Here is a 23,051-nt window from a genome sequence, read left to right on the forward strand (position 1 = left end):
TCCAGGACTCAAAGAAACAGCGGTCAGCTCTGAATCTGTGAGCGAGGCTTTCATTGGCCACTGCTGGCAGAAGAGAAGCGCTGTGTAAACCATGCTCAGCCACTCACTCAGCATCAGCTGTTTCATGAATGAACCGGCAGACAACCTTCAAATCACTGTTAATTCCACGAAAACATGAAATCAAGCGCACAGATGTTATAGTCTGAAGACACCTTACAGAAAAACAACGGGGAAAACGTATTTAATAGTTAACATGTAACATTCAATGTGCATGTTATTCCTCTTTTTCCACTGGAACAGCAAAATAAAGTTTGCGTGGAAAAAATCCTGCTAATCCCTCCCAATTCCATAAAACAAGAAGCACTTAATCATTTAAAGGAAGTATTATGTTCATGATTGGGGTTAAACTTCCATCAAACTGCTGCCTTTAAGACAAAGCCTGACCATCTCAGAGGAGATTCACTGGTCAATACTGACCCCTGCAGGTTTGGGGTTATAGTTCGGATAAACCTATGATTCAGAGAAGAGAAGAGAAGAGAAGAGGATGATGTACATCCTTTGAAAATAAATGCAGTCTGTGTATAAATAAAGTCTGTATGTGTATTGTTGTGTGTGTGAAATAAACTGAATCACATAATTCTGCTGGTTATAGATTGACATCTTGATAGTTATCTTGATAAAATTATGTTGTGTGTGTGTGTCTGTGTGTAAACATACAGTGCATTGCTAAAGTATTCGTTTTAACTATTCAATTTTTTCATATTTTATGTTGCTTTCTTGTACACTGCTTTACATTACTCTTTCTTCCACATAAACTATATTCCATACAACATAATAAAGCAAAAAAATAAATGTGATAACTGAAAACGTATTGAGAAAACTCAGTAAGCTCAGGAGCATGTTACTACACTGAGTTCAGATGAATGGTTTGGAAAGGCACACAGCCCTCAATAAAAGGTGCAACAGCTGGAAATGCATATCAGAACAATAGACCAAAACCTGAGGTCAAGTGTTTTTATAGCTGATCTGACCAGGCTTTATGACGACTGCTGAAACGGTCGACGCTCACAGAGCCATGATTCAATATAATTGTGCCCTGAACTTTGACCTTGCCAGGGTCTAATGTGATCCGTAGTGTTCTGATAATTCATCTAAGTCAAGTCCGTTTCAGTCCAAGCGCTCCTTCAGATCCCAGAATCACACAAGCGATGCTAACACACTCACAGCATGCTGTGATACTAGTGCTGTCACCATACTGGAACTAAGATACCATACCTTAAAAAAGAAAAAAAATTATAATAATCGATATTTGATACCATTTTCCATACCACAGAGAAAAAATAACTGCCACAATATTAATTTAAAGATAACTATAACAAGTCTAGAACATGACAATGAGGTATATTTTACATGATCAAAGATGTCTTGAGGTAGCACTTGTTCAAAAGCCTCTCGGTATTGTCTTACAGCTCTAGCTCTTATTTTTAAATGACAATATAATATATTTTGTTTTTGAGCAACATACAGAAGATTTAGAACAATACAATTTGTTTATGATCTCTTTGATTTGTTTACTACAAAGATAAATAAAGACTGACATTTTGTTTGTATTTGTTTGTATAAACTGTATTTAAAGTTTATTTTAGTTATATAATTCATATACATACTATTTAGATATTTTCATATCATTTAGTTATATAATTTCATGTACATAATTAGATTTAATAACCCTATTTGAAACAAGAACAGAATGTTCTGACAAGCTTTGTGTAATTCTACTAGATGCCTGAAGAGATTCAAACAGCAGCAGCTCTGAATGAGACGCAGATCCACTGACAGCAAGAGACGCTCAGAACACCAGAGACAGACCAGACACAGACCAGACCCAGGCCCAGACCAAAGACAGCGTTTCCTTGGTTACCACTGTAAATAACTATAACACTTTCCAGAAGACAGTCGGCTCCCCTCAGACTATTGATTTTCTTCCAATAGTTCGTGCATCATGAACAGTGAGTGATCTGCTGCTACAATATTTTTTTCTCTGTGTGTTCGTCTTCAGCATCTCTGGCCTGTGTTGGCATGTGTTTACTGACTTCATATTTTCCCATAAATCACATTTTGGAAAATGACTGCATTGCAACGCAGGTTGTAGAAGTCCAGAACAGAGAGTTGTAAAAAGACAAAAAACGTCTGGTTGTGATGGTGCAAGTTCTAGGGGCAGCTCCTTGAGTTTGAGTCCCAAATTTGTTTTACTGGTAGTCCACTGCTTTAAGAATTTTTTGGGTATAATTAGTCACGGTTTACTTTATTTTGCAAACCTTACTTAAATGAACTATAGTGTCCTACACCCAGGTGTTGAATCAGTATTATAACAGTCTGCAGTAACTGTTAGTGACAGTGGGGTCATGAACTGATGTGGTACATGAACGTCTGATGTGAGGAGAGCATGGATACCTGTGATCCGGCCATGTATTCTCCATCAGAGCTGTTGAGAGAAGAGCCCCAGGTTCTCACCCAGATCTTCTGTGTGCCAGGATTCACACTGAAAACAAGACAGAGCCCTCGTCTATCAACATGATTGAGATATTCTCAAAATCTAAGCATGAAACAGTGTAGGGAAGTCAAGATGATCTGTCTGGTCTGATCACAGCGTTAGAGATCTGTTATTCACCTCACAGTCAAACATTCCCTCCCAAGCTTTATCCACTAGATGGCAACCTTCAATAAGTGAAACGTACCGGACATAACTATGTTCCACTGAGAGGATTTCTGTTTGTTTGTTGTTGATTTTTTTAGCTTGTTTCTGTCATAACATGTTTATTTGGGTTTATTCAGCCATTAAAAGCGACTAAAAATGTAATCGATCTCACACAGATTAAAAATGTACCTCATTAATTTTTGGCTAATAATGCAGGGGCTCTTAAAGGTAAGGTCTTGTTAAACATAGAGTAACGAGTCACATGACCAGGATGTCTTTGTCATTTTGTCAAGCTCCTTTAAAGGAACAAAGACCTTTTAATGTGTGTCTTTGTGAGAATGAGATGATGTTGAGTAGCGGGACAGAAACATCCCAAGCTCAATAAATAAAATCACAGGTGTCACAACTTAATTATCATATGTTTACATCATCATTCCGTTATTTTACCATTTGTGTAAATGAGTATGTATATTTAATGTTACTTATGATGCGTAAACGTTAATATTTTTTATATGACAATAAAACGTTCCGTAGGTTATCACTACATTAAAATTACACCAAAGAAAATGACAACCGTTTACTTTCACAGGCCGTCACTTATTTGTGAGCTTAATGCAGGAAGATTAAAGCTTTCAGACATCTGTACTACATCTTTCTGCAGTCTTCTGCAATATCTAATGTTGGATTCTCTATATTTGATGCATCATTTATATCAAGATTACATCCAGGTACTTTCATGCATCCTCTGTACTTCGGGTTAGTGGAACTGAACTAGACGGCTGTACACATACAGTGTTTAGATATACTGCAATATAAAGAATTGCAGTAATCTAGAGGAGACAAACGCATGAACAGCCATTTCTAGAGTCTTAGGAGTGAGAAAGTTTTAGACCGTAACCGAAGCTGATAGAAACTGGATCCAATACCAGAAGAGATATGTCTATCAAATTTTGAATGCTGGTCAACAATAACACCTAGGTTCTGCACCCGTGAGGATCTAAACACTGATCAACTTTCATTTGGACCGAAAACAATTACGTTGGTCTTTTCCTCAGTTAGGAAGAGGATATTTTGGGCTAGCCATAATTTAACCTCCTCTAAACATTACAGAAGAGAAGGGATCACAGTGGAGTTGTTTTTTTTGATTACTAGATAGATTTGAGTGTCATTTGCGCAGAAATGAAGAGACACACCATGTTTTTGTAGAATAGAGCCCAGAGGAAGCATGTAAAGAGATCTGTGGAAGGACACAGGTCAGAAGAACTTCACTAAAAACTCTGTCAGACAGGTATGACTGAAACCATTTCTTGAGTGTTTGCTTTTAGGCTCTAGTCTAGATAATAGTGAGGAGGGGCCTATGCTATTAAACCAGCTGATAAATCTAAAATAATAAGCAGCACAGAGTGTCCAGAATCAGTGGAGAGATAAACATAATTTCAGACTCAGAAAGACTAAGCAGATTCTCCTTTAGTTGGAGGCGTCTGACCTGTCGGTCTGAAGCTCTTCTGCTGCGAGCTGGAGCTTGTGTTTGCATGGACTAGGCATAATGTTGCTCCAGGCACACTGACGCTTGTGAGGAGTGAGGTCATGGGAGGTCACCAGGTCCTCAATATCATCCACAGACGCCATGACCTGTGAAAACACACCAAACACTGAGGAGTTTTATTAAGCTTTATTAATGATCCTCACCACACAGTACTTCTCTAATCACATGTCAGCAGGCATGTACTGGCCATCAGGACTACCGGGAGATTCCCGGTGGGCCGCGGTCTGGTTGGGCCGGTACGTTATGTATTTTGTTTTTAAATCATTAATAATCAAAATATATTCGTAATTATATTGTTGTATGGAACAATTCCGGCCTTATGTGTCTCTCTCATGAAGCTGCATGATGCTTTTTTTTTTTTTTTTTTACATTAGTCACAATAATTTATTTAAAACATTACAAAAAGCACTATAAAGAACAGATAAAACGACGCGTGCGCATGATGCTGATGCTGATTCCTGCTGTAATATCTCACCACTCACTGATCTATATAAATTACATTTAAAATTCTCAGCTCTCAGGTTCAGTCCATTTTATGACAAAATTCAGACAATACCGTTTTGGCGTCAGAAAATGTGACTTGACAGATCACTTTAGCGTCTCACTTCAAGTAAACCGATCATCTGTTACTTTCTGTTTAAAGATACAGTACAACTTACAGAAATGTATATATGCCTCATAAATAATATCGATCAATCAGTCAAAACAGCAGGAGAACAATTATGTCACAGAACGTTACATTTACCTCAAGAAAGCCATTTAAAGACCATAGCAAGGTTAGTTGAGATTGAAAAATAGCCGTAAGAAATTAGTATTTTGCTAAATATGTGCACTATAGTACATATTTATTATATTTTCACCTGTCATTAAATAATTATTATAATGAAAACTGCATTACATTTAATTATTTTTAACATTTAATAATACCAGCTGATGCTCTACGTCTCTGTATATTTACAGCATTTATGTGAGATATATTTTTTCAATTTGTAATCGATTGAGAAAAAAATCTCTTAAAGTGCCAGGCAGAAGCCTTATACCTACTGTCGGTCTGTGTCATTAATGTCAACAAAAGACAAAGAGAAATAACTCACTGCTCTTGAAAAACAGCTTTAACAAGAATATATACAATGCCGCCCACAAATAGGATCAAATAAGGCTGTGAAAATTCATCTGCATTGTTAATCCTTTTGATTTTTTTTTTTTTTTTAATTCACAAGAATGTATCCTTTCATTGGATAACAAGAATTTAAAACGCAGGGGAAATATCATTATGAAATTAATGTTTTTCTCAAATACTCGTTGGACACAATTATTGGCACCCCTAGAAATTCTTATGAGTAAAATATCTCTGAAGTATATTGCCATTCATATTCACAATTATGAGCACTCCAGCATGATTATAAACATGAAATCATCCAGCCATTGCTTCCTGTTTCACAGAAATATAAAGTGGAGGGAAAACAAAGCCCAAATGCCCTTAATCATTCATCACAATCAGAAAAAACAAAGAATATATTTCTGATGTGCAGAAAAAGATGATTGAGCTTCACAAATTGGTGAAGTGGCTTTAAGAAAAGAGCTAGAGCAGTGAAAATTCCCATTTCCACCATCAGGGCAATAATTAAGAATTTCCAATCAACAGAAATTGTTAGAAAACTGCCTGGAAGAGGTTGTGTGTCTATATCGTCCTAATGTGCGGTGAGGAGGTCAGTTTGAGTGGCTAAAGACTCTCCAAGGATCACAGCTGGAGAATTGCAGAAAATAGTTGAGTTTCTGGTTCAGAAAACCTTTAAAAAAATGTCAAACAGAACCACATCAACACATGTTGTTTGGGAGGATTTCAAGAAAAATTCTCCTAGCTCATCCAAAAACAAACTAAAGCATATTCAGTTATCAGACACGACTGGAACTTCAAATAGGGCTGGCTTCTATGATCAGATGAAACTAAAAATGAGCTTTTTAGCAGTAAACACTCAAGATGGGTTTGGTGAAAACACGGATAAAAGTACCGCATGTGTACAATGAAATATACAGCTGTATTTTTGATGTTGTGGGCCTATATTTCTGCTGGAGGTCCTGGTAATCTTGTGTAGACACATGGAATCATGGATTCTATCAAATACCAACAGATAAAAAATCAGTAAGTGACTGACTCTTGTTAGAAATCTTATAATGGGCCATGTTTGGATCATTCAACCGTACAATAATCCAAACACAAACCTCAAAAACAACACCGACATGGGTCACTGAGCTCAAAACCAAGCTTCTGCTATAGCCATCCAGTCCTGACCTGAACCCTACAGAACATGAGAGGAGTGAACTGAAGAGGAGAAGCTGGGAATCTGAACGGTCTGGAGTGATTCTGGATGAAGGAATGGTCTCTGATCTCTTGTCAGGTGTTCTCTAACCTCATCAGGTGTTATAGGAGACAGTTTTGAGCTGTTTAACTGGCAAATGGAGGTTTAAAAAATAATTCAATAAAAGGGTGCAATTAATTGTGGCCAATGTGTATTAGAGAAAAACATTTATTTCATAATGATATTTCCCCCCATTTTAAATTCTTATTATCCAATGAAAGGATAAATTTTTGTGAATTTTTCAAATAAAACATCAAAAGGATTAACAATGCAGATTAATTTTCACAGCCTTATTTAATCATATTTGCCAAGGGTGCCAATATTTGTGGGCATGACTGTATGTATATGTGTGTGTGTGTGTGTGTGAGTGTTAAGTGAAGTATTTTATATTTGGATATGCAATATCTGTACATGAAAACGGTGCTATTTATGATCTTTTTTTCTTATTTTATAACTGACAGTTCACTTGTCTTCATTAATGTTTGAACTTAATAGTGTTTATTGTGGTATTGAAATTGGAATTGTGAAATGAGATTGCAGCTTGTTTACAAAGAAAGCAATAGCAATTTTATTTGTATTTTTAATGTATTTATTTTTGGCAGGGCAAGTACAGTTTTGAACCCTTGCCTAGCTCTGCATTTGAACATATAAGCCAGTCTACTTCAAGGATTTTTAAAGTCCTTTGATTATGTTAAGAAAAATTTAAAATAAATCACTACACAATGTTATTTGTCTTAATTACTCTTATTTTATTGTAGGTCAGTGGTCTTTATAAATCATGTTTACTGTAGATCATGGTCTTAATTCTAGCCTACTATAAGCAGCCAACAGGTCAGAGGTAATATGTGTAAAATTAATATTAAAACAAATATTATTTATGAATATTAGTTATGTTGTTGCACTATTAGATTAATAAGAAGCACATCAATTAAGACCTTTAGATATTTAAAATAAAGCCTGATAAAATCTTTTGCATTTTCTTTGTTTATTATTTTAATATTTTTTTCTTGGTTTTGATACTAATACATTCTAATCAATAATTATACAAGCAGATCAATGTATGTATAGACATGTAGTGTGTGTGCGCGCGCATGTTTACATGCATAGTGGACCGGTCTGGATGAAGTCCAGGGCTGATTTTTTGTCCCTGTCCAGCCCTGATGTCAGATTAAACAAACACGTGTCTGTGTTAGCACATCTGAGGTGACAGCAGGGGTGGGGAAAAAATGTATTAGATGCATCACGATGTGGACATGGACCATTCTGAATCTATTCACAAATGTCAAAAGTCAATAAAAAAAAAAATAATAATAAAAAAAAGCTTTCACCCAGCTCAGAAAGGGCAAAGCTCATTACACAATCGATCGCAACTTTTATTGCCAAGGATTTGCATCCATATTCAGTTGTTGAGGACCAGGGCTTTGACGCTATGTTGCACACTTTGGAGTCGAGATACAACGTCCAATCTCAGAGCTATTTTACAGACACAGTGATCCCCACACTCATGGAAGTCATGGAATCACTGAAGAAAGCGGGTAGGATAGCTGTAACATGTGATGCGTGGACATCCATTGCCACAGAATCTTGTCACCGTAACTGATGAGTGGCAGCTAGCATCTCATGTGCTCCAGACAAGAGCAGTGAATGAGAGGCACACGGGTGCAGATATGGCTGAGCTGTTAAAGAATGTAGTGGAGGAATGGAAGATCACTAAAAAAGATTTAGTTTTAGTTAGTGATAACGAATCCAGCATGGTAGTTTCTGCTGAACGGTGTAATTTCCTGCATGTGAAGTGCTCTGCCCCCAAGCTAAATCAGGCCACTTAGCAGAGCTCAAGTTGCCCACTCCATCAAGGCTACTAGGCAGGGTGAGATGCATTACTACCTATTTTCACTGCAGTACCAGTGCAAAACACCAGCTTGAATATAAGCAGATTCTACTTGAGCCCCTTTCACACTGCCATTCCGGCAAATACACAGGTAAAGTGTTCCTGCAATTGTTCGCGGGTCACTAGATTTTGCTCTTTCACACTGCCAGTGATGACCCGGGATATGTGCCTGCTTTCACACACAACCCTTGAAGATCCCATAAAGACATGTGACATCAGCGTGTAACGTTTAATGTAGGAGTCGAAAACTCTAGGCACGTTATACTTTCACTGAAGCAAGCAAACGATCTCTGCATCAGCGCAGAACTAACTGATCTCTGCTTCATTACAGTTTGCACGTATGTTTTCGTCGCGAACGTTGATCTTCCTTCAAAACAGCCGATAAAAGAGTCCACTTCGACACGGCATTAGATCTGGCTTTTGTTCACACAGCGCTCGTCCCGGGTCGAACCCCGCAATGTTACTAGGTCCCCGACCCGGGTTCAGTGCGGTAATCAATCCCGGGACGTGGTTGCTTTCACACAGAAGGTGACCCGGCAATGTTCCGGAAATATTGTGGGTCTGACGTGCAGTGTGAAAGGGGCTTTGGTCTGCCAAAACACAGGCTAAAAACAGATGTGAGTACCAGTGGAATAGTGTGTATGAGATGTAAGGCTTTTGTGTTCACCTGTTCTTCACATTGTGTTTACCTACAGCAGGAGGTGAGAGTTGAAGAGAAGAAGACAGCCTAACCACTGAGGAGGAGCAATAGCAAAGCCCTTCTAGCAGAAGAAAGTCATCATCTTCTCTGCTGGACTATCATCTGGTGCTAGAGTCCAGCAGCAGCCCACATCTGCTCATGCCAGAGCTGAAGAAGTGACCAGTAGTGCTCCATCACTCCTCTCTCCCAGGACCCTCTCAGCTGGAGGAATAAGAGTCAGATGAGGTCTCCTCTGATTTCCACGCTGGCCCAAAGATACTTGTGTGTTCCTGGCACCAGTGTCTCTGCAGCAGAGAGAGTGTCTTCTACGGAAGGAGATACAGTAACAGCACACATGCATCTGAACTAGGGCTGGGATAAATTATTATTTTTAAACGATTAATCTAGCGATTATTTTTTTTGATGCATCGATTAATCTAACGATTAATTTTTCAGACCGTTTAGATTTCGATTATCTCCCCATTGATTGACTACTAACAATTTATACATGTTGATTTACATATCTGAATGAAAACAACATGAATTCCTTAACATTGCAATATATGTTTATTGCTCTTAAAATTACAAAATAAAAGACTGACTAAGAATGCATTACTTTGCACTTGTATAGAGATAGCATTCAATAAAACCTTGAAGCCTTGAAAACACATAGCTTACTGAAACAAGCTTACTGAACACATAGGGCCTAGCTTACTGAAAAAAAGCTCTTCTTTCAGATGAAAATAACAACAACTTGATGTCTAGCATTTAATAAAGAAGGTCACCCAAAATACTTGTTTAGAGCAACTGAAAGAATACAGTAACCAATGTAAACTTGAGGGGTTTAAGCTAATACAGAGAGTGCTTTTCCAAAAAAAAAAAAAAAAAAAAAAAAAATTAACAGTGGGAGCCAGCAGCCTGTCATGGAGAAAATAAAAATCTCAGAATGCTCCACGTTAAACTTTGGCGTTCCGCCGTCGTGTCTAATGATTTTGGTTAATATGCAAGAGGGGGGGGGAGAGAGAGAGAGAGAGAGAGCAAGACAGCGCTAGTGTAGTTTGAAGACTGTGAGTGCGCGCGCAGCCGGGGCTCTCTCTCGTACGCACCCTGTCAGGCGCAGCAGTCATTCTATTCTACATCACTCACCGATCAAATAAGGCTTTGACAGCCGCCAAAAAAAAAGATCAATGCAGAAAAACCCCTGGATTGGTTATAAAACAGAATGTTGATCCGGCCATCGCATATATTCAGCGCACACAGCGCAATTTTTGCGTCTACGTCATCGATGATCTCGACGCGTTGTCCCAGCACTTCTGTTCTCACACATCTGATCTAGCTGAGCACATTTACATAATATAATTATTCTGCTACAGCAAAAAAATGTATATATTTACATGTTTATTTATTTATTTTTTGAAAGATTATATTGCACATAACAGGATGATATTTGTAGGAAGATCATCTTGTGTTAGAGATTCAGAATATGTTGAAGTTTGTTATAATTTGTTATTTTTATATTATTAATTTACTACAAGTATGCTGCTACTGTAGTTCGGGCACACATTTATTTTCCTCTTGGTTCTTTGCAATATTAATAAAATATATTGTATGTAAATTCTTTATGGGTCATTACTTGGTACTTAAAAAAAAAATAATTATAGTCACACATACACACACACACACACACACAAACAAACAAAGATTCAGATAATCGATAATCGCTTTAGCATCGAATCGCAGCCCTCTGTATCGTAGGGGTGAGGGTACGGGGACAAAATAAGACTTACAGGTTTAATGATAAGACAAGAGAAAGAGCCTCCTGTAGTGTAAGCAACTGTGTCCTACATGACATCAGTTAGATGATCATCATGAACACAGGCACTGGTGTGTATCTGATACTCTCAGTGTTAAATCAGACTTAGACAGCGATACACATAAATCACGTCCCGAGGTTTAAAATGTATCCTCGTCACTGTTTCAGCTCTGCTGAGAGTCACGTATCTGCTCAAACAAACTCTCTCTGAACTGTCTAACAGCGCGAACTCACGGGGAAGATGGAAAATACAATGTTACCAACAAACGTTGAGAGATCCGCGGCAGTTTGAGTGTAAAAGGCTAGTTATTCTCCTCTTGAAATGGTTATGTTATGTTAATGGTTTCACCTTTAACGTGTCGACAAGATACAGCAAGCGCGAGGACAAACCTCACTCACATCTTCTTCTAGTGTTTTATGGTGGTTTACCGCCACCTACTGATCAGAAAGAAACAATAAATAAATAAATAAATATTAAAGAAAAAATAGATTGTACCTATTTTTCCTGCGTTTAGGTATTTAAAAAATATTTCATGCACTCTTGATTGCTTTTACCCATTTCCTAACAATGCATTTAAAGAAATATTATTGACTCCCACCCATCCTAATTCTTGAATTAATTGAAATCTCTCCCTCTCATATGCAGAACATTAAAAAAAAATATTATACTTCACTCTTTCCAATTCTCCACATTTGTTACACTTTTCCTGATTCATGCTTAACTCTATCTTATAAAAACTATACTAAAACTTCATTGCTGTATGTCCAGTTCTGAGTCTTGAAAGGAAGGATGACGTCTTTTCTTCTATTTCTCTTTTCCTCTCCTTTCCTCTCTCTTACATTTAGATTTACATTTATTCATTTAGCAGACGCTTTTATCCAAAGCAACTTACAGATGAGGACAGTGGAAGCAATCAAAAACAACAAAAAGAGCAATGATATATAAGTGTTATAAAAATTCTCAGTTAGGTTAACACAGTACACGTTGCATGGGATTTTAAATAATGTAATATAAAGAAAACAGATAGAATAAAAATATAATAGAGCAACCTAGTGTTAGAGGTCTTTACACATACACATTCACATACACACATACAATTGCACAATTAATGAAAAGAAAATAGAATATAAAAAATGAGAAAGGTAGTTAAATTTTTTTATTTATTTATTTTTTTGAAAGAATATAATTAGAATAGTGAGTGTTAAAGTTAGAGGGTCAAATAAAGATGAAAGAGATCTGTTTTAAGCCGATTCTTGAAGATGGCTAAGGACTCAGCTGTCCGGATTGAGTTGGGGAGGTCATTCCACCAGGAGGGAACATTTAATTTAAAAGTCCGTAAAAGTGACTTTGTGCTTCTTTGGGATGGCACAATCAAGCGACGTTCACTTGCAGAACGCAAGCTTCTAGAGGGCACATAAGTCTGAAGTAACAAATTTAGGTAAATGGGTGCAGAGCCAGTGGTAGTTTTGTAGGCAAACATCAGTGCCTTGAATTTTTACAAGTAGCTATTTGAAGCCAGTGCAAATTGATGAACAGAGGTGTGACGTGTATTCTTTTTGGCTCATAAAAAATTTATCTTGCTGCTGCGTTCTGAATTAATTGTAAAGGTTTGATTTAACTAGCTGGAAGACCTGCCAAGAGAGCATTGCAATAGTCCAGCCTGGACAGAACAAGAGCTTGAACAAGGAGTTGTGCAGCATGTTCCCAAAGAAAGGGCTTGATCTTCTTGATGTTGAATAAAGCAAATCTGCAGGATCGGACAGTTTTAGCAATGTGATCTGAGAAAGTCAGCTGATCATCAATCATAACTCCAAGGCGTCTAGCTGTTTTTGAAGGAGTTATGGTTGATGTGCCTAACTTGATGGTGAAATTATGATGAAACGAAGGGTTTGCTGGAATCACAAGCAGTTCTGCCCTGGCAAGGTTGAGTTGAAGGTGAAGGTGATGGACTTGGACACCTCACCTCTCCAAGATACTTTGAAGGACCTATCTGATAAGTAAGACTCAAACCATTGAAGTGTGGTTCCTGAGATGCATTTTGCCAGTAGGGTTGATAGGAGGATCTGGTGGTTAACCGTGTCAAAAGCAGCGAACAGATCAAGCAGGATAAGTACTGAAGATTTGGATTCCGCTCTTGCCAGTCTTAGAGCTTCAACAACTGAGAGCACGGCAGTCTCAGTTGAATGTCCACTTCAGAAGCCAGATGGGTTGCTGTCAAGGAGGTTGTTGTGTGTGAGAAATGTAGAGACTTGGTTGAACACAGCTCTTTCAAGTGTTTTTGCAATGAAAGGAAGAAGGGAAACTGGTCTGTTGTTCTCTAAAAGAGATGGATTGAGGTTGGGTTTCTTAAGTAGTGGAGTTATACGTGCCTGTCTAAATGATGAGGGAAAAACACCAGTGTGGAGGGATGTGTTGATGATGTGAGTGATTGCAGGTACAACTGCAGGAGAAATGGCTTGAAGGAGATGAGATGGAATAGGATCAAGTGGGCAAGTTGTAGGGTGATTAGAAAATATGAGTTTTGAGACTTCTGCCTCAGAGAGTGAAGAGAAGGATGTAAATGAGTGTAAGTTTGCTGGTGATATGAGCTTGACTGATTGTGGTGTGGAAAATTGTGCACTAATGTGTTTAATTTTATCAATGAAAACGTTGCAAAGTCGTCAGGTATTAAAGATGAAGCAAGTGGGGGAGGAGGAGGACAAAGAAGTAAGGAAAATGTTTTAAAAAGCATGCGAAAGTTAGACGAATTGTTAATTTTGTTATGGTAGTATGTCATTTTAGCAGTGGAGACATTAGCAGAGAAAGAAGATAGGAATGACTGAAACATATTAAGGTCAGTAGTATTTCTGGATTTGCGCCACACCCTTTCAGAAGCTCTAAGCTTAGAACGGTGTTCGCGTAGAACATCAGATAACCAAGGGGCAGAAGGGGTGTTACAGGCTGGCCTGGAAGATAAGGGGCAAACAGTGTCTAAACAAGATATAAGAGTGGACCAGAAAGTATCAGTAGCACTGTTAGCATCCAAAGATGTAAACAGTTTAGGGGAAGGAAGTGAAGATGAAACCATTGCAGAAAGCCGGGAGGGTGAAAGTGTGCGTAGGTTACGTTGAAAAGATGACATGTGGAGGGGTAAGTGAAGTGTCAGGGACCATGTTAAGGTTAAGAGTGAGGAGGAAGTGATCCGATGTGTGCAGTGGAGTAACCAGAACATGATCAGTAGAGCAGTGTCGTGTATAAATAAGGTCCAGTTGGTTGCCTGATTTGTGAGTGGCAGAAGTTGACACTCGGTTGAGATCAAAAGAGGCAAGCAGAGTGTGGAAATCAGCATACAGAGGCTTATATAGATGGATGTTGAAATCTCCAAGCATAACTAGGGGAGTACCATCCTCAGAAAAGGTTGAGAGCAACACATTTAATTCATCCAAAATGTTACCCAGTGGTCCATGGGGTCGATAGACAACTACAAAATGTATTTTAAAAGGGTAGGTAACAGTAACTGAATGAGATTCAAAGGAGCTGTTGATATCCAAAGATGGTAAAGGATTACATTTCCAATCATTAGAGATGAGCAGACCAGTACCTACACCTTTTCCTGTCAAACGGGGGGAGTGGGAAAATTAGAAATTATTGGAGAGTGCTGCAGGTGTAGCAGTGTCCTCTGTTTTGATCCAGGTCTCTGTTAGGGCCATGAGATTAAGTTTTGAATGACTAATAATAGAAGTAATGCAATCGGCTTTGTTTACAGCAGACTGGCAATTCCAGAGACCAATAGAATAAGAAAGTAGTGTATTAGCAGACATAGGCAAAGTGTGCAGGTTGTTAAGATTGCGCGGTCTACATTGTGTGATGTGTGGTTTGCAAGTGGTAGTGATAGTAGGGATCTGAAAACACATAGTAAGAACTGGTTATAACCAAAAAACAACTGAAACAGAAATGAAACAAGGAGAAGGAAAAAGATTAATCGAAACAATACTTATATTCCCTGCCGATGTCCCTGCCCAGTGGAGTCGCACGGTAGAGTCGATGGTCTTTACACTCTTCGGTCTTCACACGAGGAGGGCTTAACTGGAGGGCTGCCGCGACTGCTGCCACGGTATACTAATCTTTTTTAAACCCGACAAAACGGAAATTGAATTCAGCTGAACGTACTTTACTGTTTATCACAACAAAGGTCTAAGAAAGTGCACAACACTGACAACCTATGCGATAGAGTACGAGACCAAACACAGCATGTCTCAACACAGTAAACAAACAAGTGTTTCCTAGCAACGACAACTGCGATAAACACTAATGAGACAAGAAATAAATACACTTACGATCTGCTTTTTGTGACGATTCGTGTACCAGAGAGACACAGGGAGAGACGAGAAGACGAGAATGCTGCATACACGAAGGGTAATGACTCCATACTTACAACAGGAAAAGACTGGAATATATAGGGAGGCTAATGACAATAGAGTGCCTGCACCTGGTGCAATTAACAGGAGGCCAATTACTGTGAAGACAGGACCAGATTAGAGGAATTCTAGTGCCTACGATGAAGTGCCTAAGGGGAAGTGAGCCCACTAGTGGACAACCAGGGAAACAGAGACTAGACAGCGTGACATTACCCCCTCCTCCACGGAGCAGCTGCCAGATGCTCCACCCGAACCCAAGGGAAAACCAAAGACACAAAGAGACCAGGAGGGAGGTGGAGCGGCATAGGATCAGGGGGCGGGATGGAGGGCCAGATAAAATGGTAAAACAGAGACAAGAGGACCAGGTAGAATTGGGAAACATAGACAAGACGACCAGGTAAAATGGGGAAACAGAGACAAGAGAAGTGCAATACAAAACAAGAAGTCCTGGAGGGTGGTGGACCGGCGGAGGATCGGGGGGGAAGGAGGGCCAAGTCCTTAGAGGGAAACGGAACGAAAGACACAGACAAGAAACCCAGGAGGGAGGTGGACTGTCGGAGGATCAGGGAGAAGGACGGAGGGCCAGGTCCATAGGAGGAAACAGAAAGAAAGACACAGACAGAAGAACAACAAAAAATAAACACAAAAACACAAGTCCAAGAAGGACAACACGTGACACCCACCAGGGCGGAGCAGAAGACCACCATAACCGTGTGGTCGGGACAGACGCCCCCCAGGGCGGAGCAGAAGACCACCACGTCCGTGTGGTCTAGATCGGAGTCCCCCAGGGCGGAGCAGAAAACCACCACAACCGTGTGGTCAGGGCGGAAGCCCCCCAGGGCAGAACAGAAGACCATCATGTCCATGTGGTCGAACCAGACGCCCCCCAGGGCGGAGCAGAAGACCACCACAAATATGTGGTCAGGGCGGAAGCCCCCCAGGGCAGGACAGAAGACCATCATGTCCGTGTGGTCGAACCAGACGCCCCCCAGGGCGGAGCAGAAGACCACCACATCCTTGTGGGCGAGGCAGATGGACCCCAGGATGGAGCAGAAGACCACCACATCCATGCGGTCAGGGCTGCGGTCAGGGCTCACACCACAACCGTGTGGTCGGAACGGGTGCCCCCCAGGGAGGAGCAGAAGACCACCACGTCCGTGTGGTCGAGATCGGAGTCCCCCAGGGCGGAGCAGAAAACCACCACAACCATGCGGCTGAACCAGACGCCCCCCAGGACAGAGCAGAAGACCACCACAACTGTGTGGTCAGGACGGACGCCTCTCCGGACGGAGCAGAAGACCACCACAATCGTGTGGTCAGGGTGGAAGCCCCCCAGGGCAGAACAGAAGACCATCACGTCCATCACAGACGCCCCCCAGGGCGGAGCAGAAGACCACCACATCCTTGTGGTCGAGGCAGACGGACCCCAGGACGGAGCAGAAGACCACCACATCCGTGCGGCCGGACCAACAGGAGGACAAGTCTGGTTGGGCAAGTCTGAAACATAGAACATGAACATGTTAAGGGTAGCCCCCGTGGTCACAACAGGAACAGTTGGGTGCTCAGAGAGTTCAACTGAGACGTGACGAGGCTCTGGAAGTTCCGCAGAAGCGAGGAGAGGCTCTGGTAGATCACCACATACGTGGAGAGACCCTGGTAGTTCCTCAGACACGTGGAGAGGCTAAAGTAGATCCACAGAGAAATGACGAGACTCTGGTACTCCCATGGTGTTTCCTTGTTCATGAAGATCAATGGTGACTTGCCTTTGTTCCTGAAGTTCAATGGTGACTTGAATTCTCCCATGAAGAACCCCGGTGACTTGACTCTGTCCCTGAAGATCACTGGTGACTTGACTCTGTCCCTGAAGATCACCGGTGACTTGACTCTGTCCTTGAAGATCACCAGTGACTTGACTCTGTCCTTGAAGATCACCAGTGACTTGACTTGACTCTGAAAGGTCAACGGTGACTAGATTTGACTCTGGAAAGTCCATGGTAACTAGCCCTGACTCTGGAAGGTCAATGGTGACTAGTCCTGACTCTGGAAGGTCAACGGTGACTAGCCCTGATTCTGGAAGGTCAAAGGTGACTAACCCTGACTCTGGAAGGTCAACAGTGACTAACCCTGACTCTGGAGGGTCCACGAGCACCTGACTCAACTCTGGAGGGTCCACGAGTACCTGACTCGACTTTGGAGGGTCAACCGGAACCTGACTCAACTCTGGAAAATCAACGGCACCTGACTCAACTCTGGAAGGTCAACAGGAACTAGCCTTGACTCTGGAAGGTCAACGGTGACTAACCCTGACTCTGGAAGGTCAACAGTGACTAAACCTGACTCTGGAGGGTCCATGAGCACCTGACTCGACTGTGGAGGGTCCATGAGCACCTGACTCGACTTTGGAGGGTCAACCGGAACCTGACTCAACTCTGGAAAGTCAACGGGCACCTGACTCGACTCTGGAAGGTCAACAGGAATCTGACTTGATTCAGGAGGACCAACTGGAACGTGACTTGACTCTGGATGGTCAACAGGAGCCTGACTCGACTCTGGATAGTCAACTGGAATCTGACTCGACTCTGGAAGGTCAACAGGAACTAGCCTTGACTCTGCAAGGTCAACGGTGACTAACCCTGATTCTGGAAGGTCGACGTTGACTAACCCTGACTCTGGAGGGTCCATAAGCACCTGACTAGACTCTGGAAAGTCTACGGGCACCCTACTCGACTCTGGAAGGTCAACAGGAATCTGACTTGATTCTGGAGAATCAACTGGAACATGACTCGACTCTGGAGGGTCAACAGGAACCTGACTGGACTCTGGATAGTCAACTGGAACCAGACTCGACTCTGGAGGGTCAACGGGAATATGTCCCGACTCTGGAAGGTCAACCGGAACCTGACTTAACTCAGGCAAGCCCACTGTAGCTGCCATACTCTGCAGTGGCTCCGGGCTCGCTTGTGCTGTGGTCTTGGGCTGGCTTCCATCTTGCTTCGTGGTGCTGGGTTGGCGGCCATCCTCTGCAATGGCACTAGGTTGGCGGCCATTCTGCGCAGCGATGCTGGGTTGGCGGCCATCTTGTGCAGCAGTGCTGGCTCGGCAGACTTGTGCCTCCTCTCCCCTCTCCGTCCACAATGGGGAGACCGTGGCTCCCATCCGAGCCCAGGGTCGACGGGGGGCCACAGTGGAGAGCGATGCCGGACCTCCTCTCGACCACTCACTCCAGATTGACCTTCCCTGGTCCCACGGAACACGGCCAGGCGGGTAGCCTCAAAACCATTCCTCTCCCGCTCGGTGGCTGGGGAGGAAATAAGAGCAGACATATTAATCAAATTTAATAGAATTGCTATTTTTTAAACCTCAGGTGGACACAGTATCCCACTTGCCATTTATTCATATTGGATGGACACCAATTTTGGGGCATCGTATCTCCACCTCCCGGGGGTTCAGGGACTTGGGGCCGGTGGCGTCGGATACAGGTACCCAAGGTCTAATTTTGCCCAGAGTTTTTTTTTTTTTCCTCTTTTTGAGTGAGTTATGGCCGGTCAAATTTTGGGACTTTTTGCATTTGTGGGTCCGTATCTCTGGCCCCCAGGGGTCTATCGACTTGGGGGAGGTGGCTTCAGAGAGGGCCCTTCGAGGGCTATCAAGTCACCCAGTTTCAATTCGCTAAGTCTCTTCCTTCCACTTGACTATCAAAAATGTGGGGGGCCATAACTCCAGGTCTTACTCTGACCCAAAGTTTGGTGCTATTTGGCACCGTTTTGGGGGAGTTACAGCTTGGCAAATTTCGTGACATTTTGGTGAACATGCACCACAAGTGGTGACATTAACCAAAATCCAAAAAAATTTCTATGCATGTTTCTACAGTATTATGGGATCAAACTTACAAAAATGGATTACTCTGAGTGCCCTGAGTACATTACAAGTGTTTTCTCTAGGCCTCATCCTAAGATTTTTTCCTACTTCCACACCCCTCGAGCTGCCTTCTCTAGCCGGGGAGGGTGCAACCCGGCCGTCCTGGATGAGTAGGTGCGAGGGGGGTGGATGGTACTACTTTTTTGCTAAAATCTCTACGAAGCTGTGGACCCCGGGGCTAAAATTCGGGGGATCCCTAGAGGGCCGAGGGGCCTACCGTATACTACCACCCACGAGTTCCAGGGTGGTCCGGTTCCTGAGTTATAACAGTTCAAATTCCACATTTTGGGGGGCTTTGACCCAATTTTGGTGCAGTTTGGCCCCGTTTTGGCGGAGTCACAAAACAAACTACTGCGCTAGGCGGAACCATCACAAAAAGATACCAAAAAGGTGCCCAGTATCCTTGCATAGTCAAGTGCATGTTCAGCGAGTCGAGCTCACTGGGGAGCAACATGAAAATCACCAAATGGCTTACTCATTCTAAAGACTTTATAAAAGACATCACTTGTGGGCATGCAAATACTTTGCTGCCATCCTTAGTATCTGTGCACAATTTGGCTGGAAACCTCAGTGCAAAGCGACCTTATGTTGATGTAAGTGTTTCTTGTGTTGTTTAAATAGATCATTTTTCTCTGTAATCAAATTCGCAAAGTTTGTGAACAAGAAAATGCCGTGGTCCTTCCAAGAAAGCTCTCCTTTACTCCTCGCCTCACGTAACAAAAGATTGTTATCGGAAGATCTCAGAAATTTGCCCAGAATTGGTCAGGGCCTGTCTCTCTCTGTGGATCTCCGAGCCGGGACTCTGTGAGCTTGCTCAATTTCCAACTTATGGCCTGTTATTTCAAACAGAATAATAAAGAGCTCATCTAGGAATTGCATATCTCACCCTTCCTCAATTTCAGGAATTCCAACAATTCGACCGTTGTTTTGCCAATTATGATTCTCAAGGCTTTCCACCTTTCCAAACACACTGCAAATCTGCCTTGGTCTGTAGCGGATTAGCGCCTAATTCCCTCTCTGATGACTCCATATAATCAATTTCTGGGCATCCCCGATTCTCATAACAAACTCAGAGAATTTCGCCTCCATTGCCGTAATTGATCGATGTATTACAGGAAGATCCTCCAAGTCCGTAAAGACCTTCGTCAGCATCACAGATATGCTGGACAGTTGTAATTGGGAATTTCTCCATCTGCACCTTGCAATTTGAGTCCCTGGTATGCGGTCCTGTCAGAGGTATCAGCTTGAGCACGTAAACGTCTTTTAATGTCTCCAGAGCCTGAGGATTTTGAAATCTTTAGCATATTGTCTTTATAGAACAGTTATGAAACAGAGTGTATCGAACATCAATGGCTCATGACACATAAAAATAATTGAAAACAAGCAAAGTGCCCAGAGTTCACACTTCTGACCTTGCATGGCATCACACGACTCCAAAAATCTAAATATAATGCCAAAAATATATCTAAATTATGGCTTATGCTGTCAGTGTCAAATGCAGAAATGTTAATCCATGCATTTATGACCTCAAGGTTAGATTATTGTAATGCTTTACTGGATGGTTGTTCTGCACGCTTAGTAAACAAAATACAACTAGTCCAAAATGCAGCAGCAAGAGTTCTTACTAGGACCAGGAAGTATGACCATATTAGCCCGGTCCTGTCAACACTGCACTGGCTCCATATCAAACATTAAAATATTGATTATTACTTATAAATTACCTGAATGGTTTAGCACCTCAGTATTTGAATGAGCTCCTGTTACATTATAATCCTCCACGTCCTCTGTGTTCTCAAAACTCAGGCAATTTGACTGCGGGCGGCTGATCCTTTTCCTATTTGGGGCCTAAACTCTGGAATAAATGCAGGCTTGATGAGCAGAAGAAACTTCTTTAAAAAAAAATTTAATAGTAATGTTTCCAAACTTTTGGTCTGTACTGTAGAAAGGACCTTTACAGCCCTGAAAGAGCTGTACAACTAGACAACTAGAGCCCCAGATACAGATCCCCTGTAAAAGACCTTGTCTCAGATGACCACCAGTAAAAGACCACAGGAAACAGATGATTCTTCTGCACAGTCTGACTTTGCTGCAGCCTAGAATTGAACTGCTGGTTTCGTCTGGTCAGTGGAGAACTGGCCCCCCCAACTGAGCTTAGTTTCTCCCAAGGTTTTTTTCTCCACTCTGTCACCAATGGAGTTTCGGTTTTTAGGTTGTCCCAAATCACTAGGGTGCACCTATAATAAGTATTTATATTTGGACTATTTTAGATTGCTTCGGGTGCACCGCGTTAGGGTTAGAATCTAAAAATCTTTAATACATTACTATTGAACACTATATGGTAACCCCAACCCTAACCCTACACTAACCCTAACCCTAAATAACCCTAACCCTAACCCTAACTCTAACCCAACCCTAACCCAACCCTAACCCTAACTCTTTCCCTTACCCTTCCCCTAACCCTAACCTAACCTAACCTAACCCTAACCCTAACCCTAACCCTAACTCTAACCTTAGGGTTAGTTAGGGTTAGGGTTAGGGTTAGGGTTAGGTATATAGATAAAAACGAGTTTCACCCTCATTAATTCCACCCTCGTTAGCATATGCGATCTGATTGGCCAAAGCTTACCTGTCCGTATCTTTTGAAGCGTAGGTCCGATGTGCACATAACTGGTATCGTTGGATTCAGAAGGCGGCCTTCTTTCAGGTAGCGTGGATCTATGGAAGAAAGGATGTCGTTTTCAAATCCAATGTGACCGTACATCAGTCTAAAGCGTGACAAAAAGGAAGCCAGTCATCGATAAAAACAAGAAATACATCCAAACGAAATAACCCGTGAAATCATTTGTCTTTTTAGGAACAAGGTATCACTAGCCTGAATAAAAATAGTTTTCCAGCCAGTTCGTGTGCGTCTGTGTGTTTTGACTGCATATGCGTGTGAGTGTGCACACGTGCGTGTGAGTGTGCACAGGAGTGTATGTGTGTGTTTGTGAAAGAGAGAGAGAGTGCATCATTAAAATTAGACTGGAAAGATGTCTTTGAGTGAAGTCATCCGCTCAAGAGCTCCGCCTGGAGTGTCAAATCCTGCTAAAATATTGGAATCCTAATCAGTTTTTTACACATGGCTATTCACAGTTTTATCCAGGAGAGGGCGACCGAGAAGCCAAGGGTTATATCCTGGAGAATATGATATTAGTTTTATGATATTTCTGTACAGAATTTGATGAAGCGTCTGGTTGATAAAGGTTTACAGAGTCTAGGGACTGGCACGTTTAAAAACGGTGGGGCCAGGGGTCAGTGGGTTACGGTCAGTGGGGCTAAGGCTAGCAGTTTTGTTTGGGGCTAAGGCTAGCAGAGAGTTAGGGTTAGGGTTAGGTTAGGGTTAGGTTATAGGGATAAATGCGAAGATTGATCACCTTTGTATTGATCGACCCCCCCCCTATCTTGTGATCCGTATCTGCTAGAGAGCTGAAACGTGGTTTATTGTACTCCTTGGGTCCTCCCCAGTCGATTGCACTTGGTTTCGTCGGTCTAGCGCCACCAGGTGCCGAGATATGGAGTTGATCACTTACTTGATTTTCGAAGTGCTAGGGCTAGGGTTGAGGTTAGGGTTAGAGTTAGAGAGTTAGGGTTAGGTTATAGGGATAAATGCGAAGATTGATCACCTTTGTATTGATCGACCCCCCCCCCTATCTTGTGATCCGTATCTGCTAGAGAGAGTTAGGATAGAGTTAGGGTTAGGGTTAGGGTTAGA

At 41.8% G+C, this 23,051-nt stretch overlaps 1 protein-coding gene across 1 annotated transcript; it reads right to left on the reverse strand.

Annotated features, from left to right (window-relative positions):
- Positions 1-1,898: 1,898 nt before the first annotated feature.
- LOC113101113 (threonylcarbamoyladenosine tRNA methylthiotransferase-like) lies at positions 1,899-11,395 on the reverse strand. The gene is made up of 3 exons (XM_026265582.1): positions 11,245-11,395; positions 4,185-4,330; positions 1,899-2,542 (listed from the first exon to the last, which is right to left on the reverse strand). The coding sequence occupies exons 2-3, from the start codon at positions 4,325-4,327 to the stop codon at positions 2,404-2,406; spliced, it is 282 nt and encodes a 93-aa protein (XP_026121367.1). The 5' UTR covers positions 4,328-4,330; positions 11,245-11,395; the 3' UTR covers positions 1,899-2,403.
- Between the last annotated feature and the right edge of the window lie 11,656 nt (positions 11,396-23,051).

This window comes from Carassius auratus, unplaced genomic scaffold (assembly GCF_003368295.1).
Source record: "Carassius auratus strain Wakin unplaced genomic scaffold, ASM336829v1 scaf_tig00217540, whole genome shotgun sequence".
NCBI classification, from domain to species: Eukaryota; Metazoa; Chordata; class Actinopteri; order Cypriniformes; family Cyprinidae; genus Carassius; species Carassius auratus.